General features: G+C 35.0%; 1 protein-coding gene across 5 annotated transcripts; it reads left to right on the top strand.

Moving 5' to 3' along the window:
• The first annotated feature begins 9,904 nt into the window (after window positions 1-9,904).
• Window positions 9,905-16,803, top strand: kcnip2 (Kv channel interacting protein 2). Of its 5 annotated transcripts, none has more exons than XM_043222305.1 (9): window positions 9,905-10,360; window positions 13,220-13,318; window positions 13,442-13,566; window positions 14,161-14,230; window positions 14,334-14,404; window positions 14,632-14,739; window positions 14,829-14,933; window positions 15,195-15,257; window positions 16,135-16,803. In XM_043222305.1, the coding sequence occupies exons 1-9, from the start codon at window positions 10,288-10,290 to the stop codon at window positions 16,180-16,182; spliced, it is 762 nt and encodes a 253-aa protein (XP_043078240.1). In that variant the 5' UTR covers window positions 9,905-10,287; the 3' UTR covers window positions 16,183-16,803. The 5 variants fall into 5 exon arrangements, with proteins under 5 accessions (XP_043078240.1, XP_043078244.1, XP_043078241.1 ...); XM_043222306.1 differs by lacking the exon at window positions 9,905-10,360 and adding an exon at window positions 11,882-12,059; XM_043222308.1 differs by lacking the exon at window positions 9,905-10,360 and adding an exon at window positions 12,224-12,338.
• The last annotated feature ends 68 nt before the right edge of the window (window positions 16,804-16,871 follow it).

The following is a 16,871-nucleotide window of genomic DNA, read 5'->3' on the forward strand; positions in this document are numbered from 1 at the left end:
TGCGATGCCTTTCGAAGCGATGCCTTTCGACGATTGCCACAGAGAACGTTTTTTTTGGCTCGTCTTTCACATTGTAAAAATAAACCATGCGTTACGTTGTTACACGCCAACAGAGAAAGGACATTGCAGTTTATATAGAAAGACCATTGCAAAAATGCATAAAATATTAATCAAAATTAAATCAAGTCATTTTAAAAAACTGTTTAAAAGGAAATATTTACTAAAGCCACTTTTTTCTAAGGTACAGTGTTTTTTTAAAAAACAATATTGGTTTAAAAAGTAAAACATCCACCAAAAATGCTACCTAATGCTACCTACCTTAAAATGACAGAAAACATTATTATTTCAATATCGTTTCCGAATGTATCATTACATTATAATAAATTATGTATTAAATGCAATAAAATGCATTTTATATCAAATTGATTTATTTTTAAAAAAATCCAGTTTCAGTGCATTTTTATACAGGGACAATATGAATTTTCCACAACATTTCTAATGTGAGTTCAATGTTAAGTCGACGTTAAAATATAAATGATCAAATTAAAAGTGTTAATGCAGGGACCGTTTTCGGGTCGGTTTCCTGTGTTTGACCAACTACAAGTAAGCAAATATTACACGTTAGATTTTAAGCTTGCAGATGCTGTTGATCTCGTTTAATAAAGTGCTCAGTTTGTGGTTCATATCTGTGTCAGCAGTCACGAGATCGCCCCACCGACTTCTTAAATGTGTTCCTGTAGTCAGTTCAGGACCACTGTTGTTTTTCATTGTGAGCGGATTTCTGTCAGCGCAGGTTTCTTTGTAGTTGCATGTGGGTTTCACGTCATTTCCTGGTCTGTAGGTGCTGGAGGTGGTGCGCTCAAACTACGACACGCTAACCTTGAAGCTGCAGGACGGTCTGGATCAGTTTGAGCGCTACTCGAGCAGCCCAGAGAGGCCGGCTTTTTCAAAGGAGCTGGTAAGCTTTTGACTTTGCTTGGCTAGTTACCTTTTTCCTTTGGCTCACGGGTTGAATGCGGATTACAACGAAAAGATTACATGGATTTTGGTGGTCTTTGAGTCACTTCATTATTTACTTTTAAGAAAACTATCATCAGATGCACACAAGCTCCGCTCAATTCCATTATATCCTGTCCAAAATATATTCGGTAATAATAATTATAATCATTTAACCATTATTTAAATTCGAGATGATAACTGATATCGGAATCCGCCGATAACGGCTTTAAATGTAAATATGCTAAATTAAAAATGTTTTGATATGTAATTTCTGCACAGGAGAGACTTGGTGTTGTTTCCAAACAAAAGGATATATATATATATCGGTCAGAGATTATTTGAAAAATATTGGCATATCGGATATCAATATTGTGCATTACTTTTTAGTTTTTTGTTTGTCTGTTTGTTTTTTACATTTCATTCTAAAACATTTATTATACAGTATTTTGCCAAAAACAAGTTTCTTTTTGCAACAGTTATTCATTTTTAATAATACAATTATATTAAATCACAAATCCAGAAGTCCAGAAAAAAATGCAACTGAAAAAAACAAATATTATTGTTCAAATTTCAATAAATTATTCATTATTATTATTGTTATAATTCAGCATCATTTTTAAACTAAAATTATTAAAACAATGTGTGCATTTGGAATTTTTAAAAAATATTTTTTAAAGATTTAATTTAAAAAAATGTCCACCTGAGGATCATTTGAAGACTTTTGGAAAATTTAGACACGCACCTAAATAAAATTAAATACCTTTACCAGAAAGCTGTTAATTATATGACATTTCATGAATATTATATGATCACATCTCCTGTCAATTTTTAATTATTAGTTTAGTATACGTTTTTGTCCCATGACATATTTTAACAGTGTAAAGCGCTATTTATTTGTCCGTGTTTTATTGTGAAGCCGAACATTTCTGCATGAGCCCAATTCTTCTCTCTCTCTGCCCCGAGGAACTCACTGCTGCGTTAAATTTTAATGTGAAGTGAATCTCCGTTCACGATGGCGGCCGTCAGGAATCCAGTTTTGATGCACAGATGCTGGTTTTGTGTTTCCAGGTCCGCTCCATCAGTCTGAACGTGAGGAAGAACGTGTCCCTGAGTACCATGAGTCAGGACGTCCTGCTGAAGGAGTTCTCCTCCATTTCTTGAGACCACGGGACCTTTGACCTTTATACTGCACATCCATCTGAGGCTTCTCAATGTTACACCAGACTATCCAGAACCGGACAGAACTGGATCTGGTCTCTTTAGGCTGTATTACTGATGCGGTGTGAGTCTGAACACACTCAGAACTGACTCAGTATTGGCTTAACCAAGCAATCGGCCCGACTTTGCACAATGTGAATTTTGATTCTGACTACCCGGTATTTTTGGTTTAGAATTTTTTCCTTTTTCTTTCTTTTAACGGCGGTCCAGTGCTTACTTTTGATCCTACTGTGTATTCTTCATTGCCTTAGCACCGAACCGCTGAAAACCAATGTACCTGCACAAAATTATCGACGATTTTCTTTTTTTTCTTTCTTTTTTTCTGCATTCAGAGTGAATCGAAATAAATTGCTTCATTTTCATGAGACTGAAAAAGAAATGTCTGGGTCATAATTCACTGTATATTCCGAAGATCAAGATAAAATTAAGCCATTAAGATTTGCGTTCTGACATATTTTCATTTTCTAAAAATTCTCATTCATGTAATGCAAAGGAAAGATTCTCATTACGCAACAAAAATCTATTTACGGTGATGATCATTTTTACAACCTTTTTTAAAAATCAGTGTAGCAGCGTATTACGCATGATGCATACTTGCCAGTTTTAATATTTTTAATAATACACTGATGAGAATTTGATATCAAATTTGGTTCGTTGCCCTCTCGTTGCAATGCACTAAAATCAGCAATAATATATTTCCTGTCTTTTTATTTATTAAAAACGGCATTTACAACCATTTACTTTTTTGAATAAGACATACATTTGAGTAAAATTCTATTACAATGCAAACAAAGATGAATATTCCTAAATTTCATTTTCATGACATTTCAGTAGCGTTTCCTACAAAAATCGAATTCTCGTACCACACTACAATAAGAATTATTATCCTTTCCTTTTTAATTAAAAACGTAATTTCAGTGTCGCTCATAATGCCGTAACGCGTGATTAAATTTTACCTCTGAGTTTAAATAATATACATATATTTTTTTTATTTTACGGTAATGAGCGCTTGAGGAGAGAATTGAGTTTTCCTGTCGTATTAATAAACCAATAGGCTTCATTTTTAAGCATTTTTAAAATGTGACCTGGACATTTCTTGTCAGCTTTCGTGAGGTTCACCCTCGAGTGTAAGTGCGTTAATTTTTTACGAATCCGACAGTCTCTTAATTCTCTTCGCTCTCGGTGTATCCCAGTATTGCGAGATGATTCAGTGTGGTATCATGCGAAGCTGCAGCGTTAAAGCGACGCTGAGTAAAGAAAGAATCAAATGTATTCGATTCGACACTCCTCTGAGAGCTAGTTCTAGAACATTTAGTGCATTGTAGAATCCGGCTCTACTACTGCTTAGTCTAATTTAATCCGACACGTGGAGGGTAACTGAATAAAACGAACACATTTCAACGAAATGCTTTGTAAGTTCTTCCTGGGTTTGGTCCTGAATGAGTATTTGGCTTTGTCTTGGTGTTTGTTTCCTTATTAAATCTTATTTTGTACAACATACACAATGATGGGAGGCGTCTTGGTTTGCGTCACGGACTTCAACGTTAGCTCCTCGACATGTAACCCAAATTTCGACTTGTCCGAGTAACAGATAAAAAAATAGATATTCTTTGCTTAATCGAACGACATGCTTCAGTCCGAAACGCATTAACGCAAATAACAATGATGGAAGCTGTTTCTACGTTATTACGTTTAAGCAGCAAAATATGCCGTAATATTCAAAACTACGCATTTCAACTCCCCTCCAAAGATTTATTCCCTATAGCCGCCAAGAGAGGTTCGTGTGGCGGTGAGATAAAAGAAAGCGTTTAATTTCTTCTTCAGAAGGGCAAATGTTGATAACGTTATCTGCTTAATGTAAGTTGTGGCGACTGTACGGACAGAAGTATTGGGACAAACGTCTTGAGGTCCACCGAATGAGCCTCAGGCGGAAGAAAATGTAAGAAAATAAGAATATTTTCTTATAAATTAAAAGGCAATATGTTACTTTACAACTTACTTGGAACAAAAATAACTTGTTAATTGTAATGTTATACAAACATTGTATGTGTATAGATATGTGTATATATATATATGTATGTATATATGTATATATGTATATATATATATGTGTGTGTGTGTATGTATATATATATATATATATGTGTGGCAACCAATTAAAAATGTGTTAATTTGGCTACAGTTTACTTAAAATTAGGAAATTATATATAATAACTTTCAATTAAGGAAGGAATTGTTCATTAAACTGGGGTAGCTCCTGATGCACAAATCAATTTTTCCCTTTCACGTGAAATTTTCCAAACTATTTCCAAATTACAGGATTTTGTGTTTATGCGTTCCCACCTTCACGTCGATGGTGTGGATTCCTTTAAAGCGTATGATGATAAAAACAAACAAAGGTGATAAATACGAACAAACTAATAAATATTGATCACAGGCTTTCCTCTCGTTGCTTCATATTTCGGTCCAAAGAGACAGATTTTCGGATTTCCCCGAAAAGCTGCTTATATAGAAACGTCTCCATTGTTAAAAGTGCTTTATAAATAAAGCTGAACTGCATAAAAACCATGCTGTTTTTTTTTTCTCTTGGGGCAGATTTTTCAATATCTTGCCCAACCACATTTACGCTCTTCAATCTCTTTATTTTTATTTCCATTAACTAAACCCATTCAGCAAATATATTTTTGTGTATAGTGTATTGAACTCTAGGTCACACTTCATATTGGGTGGCCTTAACTACAATGTACTTACGTTGAGAAATAATTACAATGTAGTAACCGTGTTCATAATGTATTCTGCTTCTACTGCTAAGGTTAAGAACAGGTTGGTTGTATCTATACCACTAGTTTTCATTTTTATTTGGCGTACTATTTATCCGGGACTGGGTAGCTCAGTAACGTCACACGTTAAATCACTTGAGCGAAGGATGAGTTCAATACCGACTGTCGAGTTCAATTTCTTGTGAAACTTCGTTCTGCTCAAGCCTTAAGCTATATATATATATATATATATATATATATATATATATATATATATATATATATATTTACTATATATTTACTATATATATATATATATATATATATATATATATATATATATATATACAGTCATGTGAAAAAAATTAGGACACCCTTTGAAAGCATGTGGTTTTATTGTAACATTTTTAATAAATGGTTATTTCATCTCAGTTTCAACAATACAGAGAGATTAAAGTAATCAAACTAAACAATGAAAACTGAAGAAAAGTCTTTTCAAGATCTTCTGTACATGTCATTCTACAAAAATGCCTATTCTAACTTAGAAAAAAGATAGGACACCCTCACATGTATTCCCTCTTAAATTGGCTCAGATCTCACACAGGTACATCACACCAGGTGCACATAATTAGTTACTCTGCATGTTGAATGAGGCTTGCCCTATTTAAACCTCAGACATTTAGTTTGGTGTGCTCCTGACTGTTGAAGTGAGAGTGAGCACCATGGTGAGAGCAAAAGAGCTGTCAGAGGACTTCAGAAAAAAGATTGTAGCAGCCTATGAGTCTGGGAAGGGATTTAAAAAGATCTCAAAAGATTTTGAAATCAGCCATTCCACTGTCCAGAAGATAGTCTACAAGTGGAGGGCTTTCAAAACAACTGCCAACATGCCCAGGACTGGTCGCCCCAGCAAGTTCACCCCAAGAGCAGACCGCAAGATGCTAAAAGAGGTCTCCAAAAACCCTAAAGTGTCATCTCGAGAACTACAGCAGGCTCTGGTTACTGTTGATGTAGAAGTACATGCCTCTACAATCAGAAAGAGACTGTACAAGTTTAACTTGCATGGGAGGTGTGCAAGGAGGAAACCTTTGCTTTCCAACAGAAACATCAAGGCCAGACTGACATTTGCCAGAGATAACGTTGACAAAGACCAGGACTTCTGGAATAATGTTCTTTGGACAGATGAGTCCAAAATTGAATTATTTGGACACAAGAGCAGAGGACATGTTTGGCGTAAACCAAACACAGCATTCCAAGAAAAGAACCTCATACCAACTGTGAAGCATGGAGGTGGAAGTGTCATGGTTTGGGGCTGCTTTGCTGCAGCAGGACCTGGTCAGCTCACCATCATAGAATCCCCCATGAATTCTACTGTGTATCAGAAGGTGCTTGAAGAACATGTGAGACCATCAGTTAGAAAATTAAAACTGAAGCGGAACTGGACCATGCAACATGACAATGACAAAACATACTAGTAAATCAACCAAAGATTGGCTGGAAAAGAAGAAATGGAGAGTCCTGGAATGGCCAAGTCAAAGTCCAGATTTGAATCCCATTGAGATGCTGTGGGGTGACTTGAAAAGGGCTGTCTGTGCAAGAAACCCCTCAAACATCTCACAGCTGAAAAGGTTCTGCATTGAGGAGTGGGGTAAAATTTCCTCAGACCGATGTTGGAGACTGGTAGATGGCTACAAGAACCGTCTCACTGCCATTATTTCAGCCAAAGGAGGTAACACTCGCTATTAGTGGCAAGGGTGTCCTTTCTTTTTTCTAAGTTAGAATAGGCGTTTTTGTAGAATGACATGTACAGAAGATCTTGAAAAGACTTTTCTTCAGTTTTCATTGTTTAGTTTGATTACTTTAATCTCTCTGTATTGTTGAAACTGAGATGAAATAACCATTTATTAAAAATGTTACAATAAAACCACATGCTTTCAAAGGGTGTCCTAATTTTTCACATGACTATATATATATATATATATATATATATATATATATATATATATATATATATATATATTATTATTATTATTTTATTTTTTTAAATAGCACATAGAAATAAAGATAACTATTTTCATTAAGGTTCTTTAGTCAACATGACCTAAGTATGATCCAGCGTTTATGTCCATTTCAACATTTACTGATGCATTACTAAAATAAAAGCTGTAATAAAATTTAGTCGACCGTTATTAATGTCTGATACTTTTGATTTTGACTATTTTTACACGACCTTGCGTTGTGTCCGTAAAAAAATATCTGAGCTTGTACCATCTGAGTTTGATCACAATGTGGCAGGTCTTAAAATCAACCTTTTTTATTGCGAAATGAGGGCCCTACAAAGTGTTGAACGTTATGTTCTGAGCATGAAAGGTGGATCGACTTCTGTTTTATTATTAGAGCGTCTTAAATGCTCAGAACCAGGGCTGTCATCTCATGTCCTTTCCTTTGGTCTTATGTTTTCAGACGGATAAATATAAACCTAATGTTATATCAGAAGATGCTTACAGATTTATACAGTCACCCTAACAGTTATATATATATACATCCTAATAGGATCGCGTCATTAATACAGCTTTCACTAGAAGAGAAGAGAATTCTTTTTTTGGGAGAAGTGTGGTTTAAAAATAGTTCAAGACAAAAACTAAATATAAGTCTTTCATCCTTGCACTAGTGGCTCTGGTCTATGAAATATTAAATATGTGCAAAATTTTGAACCACAGGAAATGAATGATTTATTCATATTATTTAAGAATTTGGAAGACTCATTTGAAGAGAAAAGGTATTTTGGGAGATTGAAAAAAATGGCATCTCGCATCACTACATTTTGTCATATGTTACGATCATATGATCTTATGAGCATGAAACAGCTGTTTAAGGGTGAACCTTCATGCTTCTTTTCTCAAAATTGTATGTTTTGTAGAATTCGCCTTCTAAAATCGTTCGGTTTTCCAGTGAGATCAGGTTGCTAAAGCCCACCTGAATTCAGAATGCTCAGAATTTAGATTTTGGCGTGCAGGAAAAAATCTGGAACGTGCAAGGGGCCAAAAATGCAAAATGATTTTGATTCAGAATTTGTTTCAAATATGCTCTTGATTCAGTATGTGCTCTTGATTTGGAACGACGCCGATTTGGAATATGTAAAAACGTTTTTGATTTGAATGTCGGAAAAGAGGCTTAAGGTTGGAATGCTTAAAGATACTTTTGATTTGGGATGTGCACAAAATATCATTTTGGGCCAAAAATGCATTCACGAACGTGTTGAAATGATTTTGTTTCAGAATTGGTTTACATAAACCCTTTGATTTGGAATATTGAAAAAATGTGTAAACAAATGTTTTTGATTCGAAATGTGTAAAAATGTCTGAATGTGTTCGGAATATGTAAATATGCTCTTGATTCAGTATGTGCTCATGATTTGGAACGACGCCTTTTTGGAATATGAATATATTCGAAATATGTGAATATGATTCAGTATGTGCTAAAATATGCTATGCTCTTGATTTGGAACGACTCTGATTTGGAATATTTAAAAATGCTTGAATAAAAATGTTTTCGATTTAAATGTTGGAATAGAGGCTTAAGTTTGGAATGTGTAAAGATAATTTGATTTGAAATGTGTAAAAATGCCTGAATGTGTTCGAAATATGTAAATATGCCCTTCATTCGGTATATGCTATTGATTTGGAACGACTCCGATTTGGAATATGTAAAAATGTTTTTGATTTGAATGTTGTAAAAAAGGCCTAATTTTGGAATGTGTAAAAATACTTTTGATTTGGGATGTGCACAAAATGTCCTTTTGGGCCAAAAATGTGTTCACGAATGCGTCAAAATTATTTTGATTCAGAATTGTCTCAATGTGTTCAGAATATGTAAATATGCTCTTGATTCAGTATATGCTCATGATTTGGAACGACTCCTTTTTGGAATATGAATGTGTTCGGAATATGTAAATACGCTCTTGATTCGGTATGTGCTAAAATATGCTATGCTCTTGATTTGGAACGACTCTGATTTGGAATATTTAAAAATGCTTGAGTAAAAATGTTTTCGATTTAAATGTTGGAATAGAGGCTTAAGTTTGGAATGTGTAAAGATAATTTGATTTGGAATGTGCTCAAAATATAATTTTGAAAAGGGGCCAAAAATGTATTCACAAACATGTCAAAGTGATTTTGATTTAGAATTTGTTTACAAAAACCCTCTGATTTGGAACATTTAAAAAATGTGGTAAAAAAAAATGCCTGAATGTGTTTAAAAATGCTTGAGTAAAAATGTTTTTGATTTGAATGTTGGAAAAGAGGCTTAAGTTTGGAATGCTTAAAGATACTTTTGATTTGGAATGTGCACAAAATATCATGTTGGGTCAAAAATGCGTTCACGAACGTGTCGAAATGATTTTGATTTCATAAACCCTTTGATTTGGAATATTTAAAAAATGTGTAAACAAATGCTTTTGATTCGAAATGTGTAAAAATGTCTGAATGTGTTCGGAATATGTAAATATGCTCTTGATTCAGTATATGCCCATGATTTGGAACGACTACGAGGCTTAATTTTGGGACGTGCTAAGATACTTTTGTACATTAAAAAAAAACTTACAAATGTAAAAATGTTTCATTTGCAATATCCGGAAATGCTTGCTAAGTTTCATTTACATTTTTATATTCAACATTATTTTGGAATTATTTGGAATTCACCAAACAGAATTATCTGTAACTTGCAATATATATATATATATATATATATATATATATATATATATATATATATATGTGTGTGTGTGTGTGTGTGTTGGGAATCTGAGTACTTAAAACTGCTTTAGTTGCTTGATTTGGAAAGTGCCAACATTTTTTTTTTTTTTAAAGATGCTTTAAAGCTACTACCGATATTGGAACGCGCCTTAAACCGACTTAAAGTTTGCCGTGATCTGTACCGTGCCCAGACGCGCCGTCTGACACGGTCTCGGAGACACGAAGTCCTGATTCACCGAGCAGGTTCATTCATTTTGCAGCAGGGCAGAGCAGATGGCAGCGAGGCGGTGCGGAGACTCTTTTATAATAACAAAGAACGACTGACTTTGATAGTACAGTCAAAACAGTCTACACATGTTCTGCGCGAGCGAACCGGATACCGGAGCGAATTCAGCAGACGACCGACGGGAACTTCTAATGGAAACATAACAACGTTATTTACTCGCCAAAAAGCCTTGCACTCACATCTGCCGGCAGACAGATAATTCGATATTGTTTCTCACTCTAAAGGGATTAAAGGTGTTTTTTTTTTCCCTGACTGTATTGCGCGCGAAGGCAAAATGAAGGTGAAGTCTAGAGACGAGAGTTTGAACACTTCTGGAGAATGTGACGGATCCAATGACTTGCTGACAGGTAACTGCGCCCGAAACGACACGCATCGATCGTTACCGCGACATCGCGCGATTCATAGCGTTGTATTTTTTATTTTTTATTTTTTTTTTGCACGCGCTCAGATAAAGTTGGCTGCCCTGCAGATCGCCCTGCGTTTGATGAACTGTTGCTGCCAGACGCTTAATTGTTTCGTTTAGGTTTTCACTTTTTTTTTTTTTTTTTTTTTTTTTTTTTTTTTAATCCTGTCTGGCTTTAAAATCACGAAACGTGCGACGTCAGCTTATGTTTATGGATATATTTAGGAACGTTATTTACCACATTATTTCTGATTAGTATAACACCTGACAGGATTTGCATTGATGTAATCTCGGAATCGACTGTTACCCATCTTTCTTTTTTTTTTTTTTTTTTTTTTTTAAGAAAATTTGATATTGCATTTGGCTACTGTACACAAATGATTTAACTTAGTGTCCTTTAATAAACACGATTCATATTTTATTTGTTTATTATTTTTTATTTCTAATGTAGTCTGTAGTTGACATGTCTACCTTAAGCTATTTTATTTGATTATTTAATATAATTAATATGTCTGCGGTTATTGAGACGCTGCAGTCAATATCAAGACAAATTTGCTGACAAAATACCAACACAGCTTCATATTTTGATTGCTAGTCTGTCTGACTAACTTGCTAACCCAGTAATAAGCCAACTTAATAAGTAAACATAATATCACGTTATGTATTCTAACCAGCTGATTTTCTGTGCAATTTGTATACACCTACATTCTATTCATATTTAAATGTTCTATTTTTGTCAAACTAGATAATCGGCTTACTAAGTTAACGATACCTGTTTACCTGTCAATCGATTAATAATCCTCCAACGCGTAAACTAAATAGGTATATCTATATTTATCACTTGAATAAATCACTTGACTCCTTCATCCATTTCATAGCAGTCATATCTCACTTCTTGTCATAACAAGGGCTTTATAACGTTGCTTAAATAATTGATAATGTTTCATTTTATAGTCAGGCTTGCTCTTTGTCAGTGTCACAGCTGTACCGTTTGCCTTTGGTCAATCTAGCTTATAAAACATGTAATGCATGCTAATGGAGACATTACAAAAAGTACCATAGATAGATAGATGCTCATCGTTTTGAGCCGTGGCGAGTTCTGTATCTGAATTATTTTAGCGTTTGTCAATGTCTTTTCCTCGGGATCTTAATCACCTCTCTGCTCTTTTTAAGGATTCAGATCAGCCAGCCAGTTTTGTTGTTGCCTCCATCTTAGTTTCTGCCTTCGTGCGCTCCTTTATGTCTGTCGGTACTCTCGGTCGCTCCAAATGAGAGGCTGATGAACAAAAGACCAAATGCCTTTCCGACTTTTATATAATCTGAGGGATTTTAATAATCTATTGCTATTGAAAGCACCTGATCTGCCTGAACGAAATGGGCCTGAGCTGTGTGAGAAGCTGGTGTTTAAAGCAGAGAAGAAAATGGCCATTTTGGCGCCTCTAGTGTCACTAAATGGAATCGCAAAAATAATAGGCTGTCGTTCACTAAATGCGTGCGTGAACATTTTAGCGGATAAACCTCAACCGTCTTTCATGCTAAAATGTGTTTTGAAGTTAAAGAACAGCTTAAACCGAAACCATGGCGTTCTGAACGCGTTAAGATTCGATTTATCCGTATTTTAGACTTATTTCGCGCATAATATGGTAAGTGGGGCAGCATATGAAAGTGTTAGCACGTGACCAAGTTTGCTGGGATAGTGTGCATATCGATACTAAATTCATAAATAACAGGATAATATCTGTTTAATGTTGGTGTGTTTATGGCGCTGCGCGCACCTGTGCGCATGCGCTGTGTGTTTAACGCAGCGCTGGTTTTGTTTGTTTTTCCACGCCGGTAGAAATAAGCTGAACAGGTGTTTGAAATAATTCACCAAAATGAAGTCTCGTGAAGTAGGCTGACGACAGATACGCAAATAAAGCTCGGTAAAGAAACACACTCGGTGAAACGCGTTTTTAAGGTGGACCTGTTCTGATTACAGTTTCTGTTATTTTGCTTTAGTCCCTGACTTTCAGTTTTATGGGTTATTTATGTCTCACCGGCAAATGACTGTGTTTATCCGTAAAGAAACATTGATTCAAACGCTTCCTTCTAAAGGCTGACCGGGAATACAATAAGCGACTGGCTTTATGAGCGATTCGTTCAGCGTTTGACTCAATCGATTCATTCAGGAACGCAATTGATTCTCTTTATGATGAGGGGAAAATGAAACCGGTTTTGCCTATAATAGACTTGATTGAAATTTAAGGTTGTCGTATTAAAGCAATTCCTCACACATAAAAAACAGCAACGTTTGTGAGACATTGCTCTTACTTTACTATTGGCTCGCTTTAATTCTGTGGGCGAAAAGCACTAATTTCAACCTAATTTAATGCAATGAGCAAATTCCTATTAAAAATTTGTCATGTTTTTCATTATAAAGCCGCTTGTTTTTTAAACAAGTTGCATTAAGCCATCACCTAATACTTTTGCTCGCAAAAATTGCTCTAACGCGAACGTGACTTTAACTTTATTGGCGATTTGTCCCAAATATATGGGCTTTTCAGACTGATATCACATGCCATGGTCGCTAAACTCAGAGAAAAGTGTGTGCTCGTGTTTTATTTTACAATTGGCGGAAATTCAGTTCTCCAAATTCAGAGAACCGATTTATTTTTGAATCAAAGCCAAGAGGAGAAGCTGTGTTCCAAGCGGCTGTGACGGACCGTGAATACTTTTGCGTCTTCGTAATAGAATTTAAATGTTTTACGCAATGCTTTTGCAGAGCTAAGCAGTTTCCCAATGGGTTTTTTTTGTGTGTTTGCAGGTAACCCTCCCTCAGGCCAGAGCAAAAAGAACATGAAGCAGCGCTTCCTCAAACTTCTGCCCTGCTGTCACGTTGACTCCACACCATCCGTCAGGCAAAGCAAGTGACCGACTGTCTGTCGCTTTCCTTTCCTCACGTTCTTTGTCTGTGACTTATTAGGTGCATCTTATGCATTTAGAATTGTTTGCAGGTTTTCTGTATAACTTTTCGTCTGCCATGTAGACAGTATAGAGGAAGACTTTGAGCTGGCCACTGTGTGCTGCAGACCGGATAGTCTGGAAAAAGTTATGGAACAGACCAAATTCTCCAAAACAGAGCTACAAATCCTCTATAGAAGTTTCAAAAATGTAAGAAGGTTTTCCCTTAATGACTAAAAAGTCCCTATTGGTGACTTGTTTGTATGTTTTTATACAGTTTTTATGCTTCTCGTTCACACTGAATCAAACAAAAAGGGTTACTGTACCTTTAAAACGTCTAAATGCAAATGGCCTCTGTTGCGATTGGCCGGTTTCTCCTCTTGTGAAATGAGAAGGAAGGTTTCTTTCTCGTGGTTTGTGGGTTTGTTGACAGACCCTTTTTGCGAATATTAGCTTTTTCCGACACAGTCGCGTAGTAATAGTACCGTAACACTTTTTTACGAAACTATTTTAAACGTTACGTTTTTGTACGAGTAAGCGTAGGTCCACACTATAATGCGTTTTTCAACAAATCACACTGAATTAATTTCAACGTACTTGCAATTCTGTTCAATATTATCGCTTAAGTTACGTTTTTAGTTACGCCTACGAATTTTCCATATTGGTGTCGGTGTTGGATGCTTACTTTTTCAAAATTATTGCTAATCATTTCACAGTGATTAAATATAATAAATATTGTTCAAATATTTATGCATACCTATTTATATTGATAGTTTTTTTTTGCGTATTTTTTACGTGCCGTAGGAATGTCCCTCTGGATTAGTAAACGAAGAGACTTTTAAGTTAATCTACTCTCACTTTTTTCCTCACGGAGGTGAGTGAATCCGTTAGCGAAGCTAATCGAATCACGTAATATGTACATACCTTTTAATGAACTCAATTTAAAGAAGCCTTTATATTTGTGTATTGGTTTGAAGATTCTAGCGCGTACGCACATTTCCTGTTTGAGGCTTTTGACAGACACAAGAACGGAGCAGTAAGTTTTGAGGTCGGTTTGCAGTTTATTCCTGAGTAAATATTACTTGCATACCATCTGCATGTACCAAAGCATGTAATATACAGTAAGTAATATGCAAAACGTGTATTTTGTGCTGTATAAGCAATCATGCTGTTTTTTATTTTCACAAAAAATTGATTTTATAGTCAAATGAATGATTTGCTGTTGTGACCTTGTTGCATATTTGTACACTATAACCGGTTTCTGATTGGCTCCAGGATTTTGTGGTTGGCCTGTCGATCATCTTGCGTGGTACTGTTACTGAAAGACTGTCCTGGGCCTTCAGTTTGTATGATCTCAATAAAGATGGCTGCATCACTAAAGAGGTGCAGTATCACAGATGTATAGAGCGCCGTCACACTAAACCGCGTGACCGGACATTAACGTATTTGTTCAATTATTCTGTCTGCTTTAGGAGATGAATGACATTATGAAGTCTATTTATGATATGATGGGGAAGTATACGCATCCGTGTATGAAGGACAGCGCACCTAGAGAACATGTCGAAAGTTTCTTTCAGGTACCTTCGAGAAAGCTGTCTTTTTATTGTCTCCGTCTCTTTCGTCAGCCTATTAGAGTGATTCCTGGAGGAATGAATGAATGAAAATTCAGCTTGGATTGCAGAAATAAATGACATTTTACGATGTGTTAAAGTGGAAGAGAGTTCATTTAAATAGTACAAATATTTTAGAATATTACTGTTTTAATTGTATTTTTAATCATCTAAATGCAGCCTTGACTATGCATCCGATTTTCATTTGCTTTATTTGTTTGCACTCAGAAAATGGATCGCAACAATGATGGCGTCGTCACTATGGAGGAGTTCCTGGAAACATGTCAAAAGGTATAAGAACGACACAAAAACTAATTATGATTTCTATGTTTTTAATGCTTTTGGTATAAAAAAATAAATAAAAATAATATATATATACATATTATCAAAGCAAATTTTTATATATAATCAAAGCAAATATATATATATATATATATATATATATATATATATATATATATATATATATATAAAGTATAATTGGAATGGTAATGTCAACATCCTAAATGAGTAATCACATCTTCTAAAAAAAAAAAATATATATATATATATATATATATATATATATATATATATATATATATATATATATATATATATATATATATATACAAGGTGTAGATGAGTTTGTTTCTTCATCAGGAGTAGTGCAGCCCTGCATCACTTTCCCACCAATAGCTGCTCTGTAGTGAATGGGTGCCATCAAAATAAGAGTCCACACAGCTGATAAAAACGTAACAATAATCCACGAGTAATCCACACCAATCTATGAATTAACATCTCGTGAAGCCAAAAGCTGCATGTTTGTAAGAAACGAATCCATCACTAAGTTCTTAACTTTAAACTGCCGCTTCCGGCCAAAATGCGAGGCCATTTTCCATAATAAAGTTTCCTCCAATGAAAAGTCATATTGTCAGAATAAGGAGGGAAACATACACAGATCAAGAACTGTTTATGAGCAAAAACAGCCCAAAATATGCTCTAAACGGCATTGTGACGGCACCCATTCACTGCAGAGGATCCACTGATGAGACAGCGATGCAATGCTATTTCTCCAGATCTGATGAAGAAACAAACATGCATGAGTAAATTAGCGGATTTCCGTTTTTGCATTAGCTATTCCTGTAATACATTCTGTGTTGTCGTCTTGCCAAATATTTTTGTTCAGGATGAAGCCATCATGGAGTCCATGCAGATGCTGGATCATGTCATTTAGCTCCGCATGACAGTCTGAGAACAGCAACGGTGTTCGATCTGTTGTGGCGTCTTCCTGATCCGTTGATCCTCCAAAAAAAATAAAAAAGACAGTGAACACATGAACAGGTGCAAAGTGAGCATGCTATTTTACACCCCGAGGAATATATGTCTTTAAAGATCAGCTGTTATACGCCGCTGTCTCTGCATCGTCTATTTCGTTAAATGTAACGTGAAGAAATATTTAAAGCCAATTCAACAACAAAAAAAAGGCTGTGAAAAATAAGATCTTTTCAGTTTCTTAATTTGTCGATTATATATTTTTAGGTGCACTAACACCTTATATTATACCTTACATTATTCATGCCAGATGCAATTATTTAGATTATGTTGTAACACGCTACTTTGAAGTGTATGCATACGCACAGCACTTTGCAATCAATATCACTGATGGGAAGGATTATGGAATTATGTAATGAACTATGCAAAAAATGGAATAGGTGTTGGAAGATTCACATGGTGAACATGCTCTCTAATTAATACATTTATGTATTTATATTTATTTATCCTTTTCTTTTTTATTGTTTTTAGTTCATGTAGTATATTTCTGATAAACAAACATTGCATTTTTAGTACTTTTAAAACAGCATATTTAATATATATATATATATATATATATATATATATATATATATATATATATATATATAT

This window comes from Puntigrus tetrazona, chromosome 22 (assembly GCF_018831695.1).
Source record: "Puntigrus tetrazona isolate hp1 chromosome 22, ASM1883169v1, whole genome shotgun sequence".
NCBI lineage: Eukaryota > Metazoa > Chordata > Actinopteri > Cypriniformes > Cyprinidae > Puntigrus > Puntigrus tetrazona.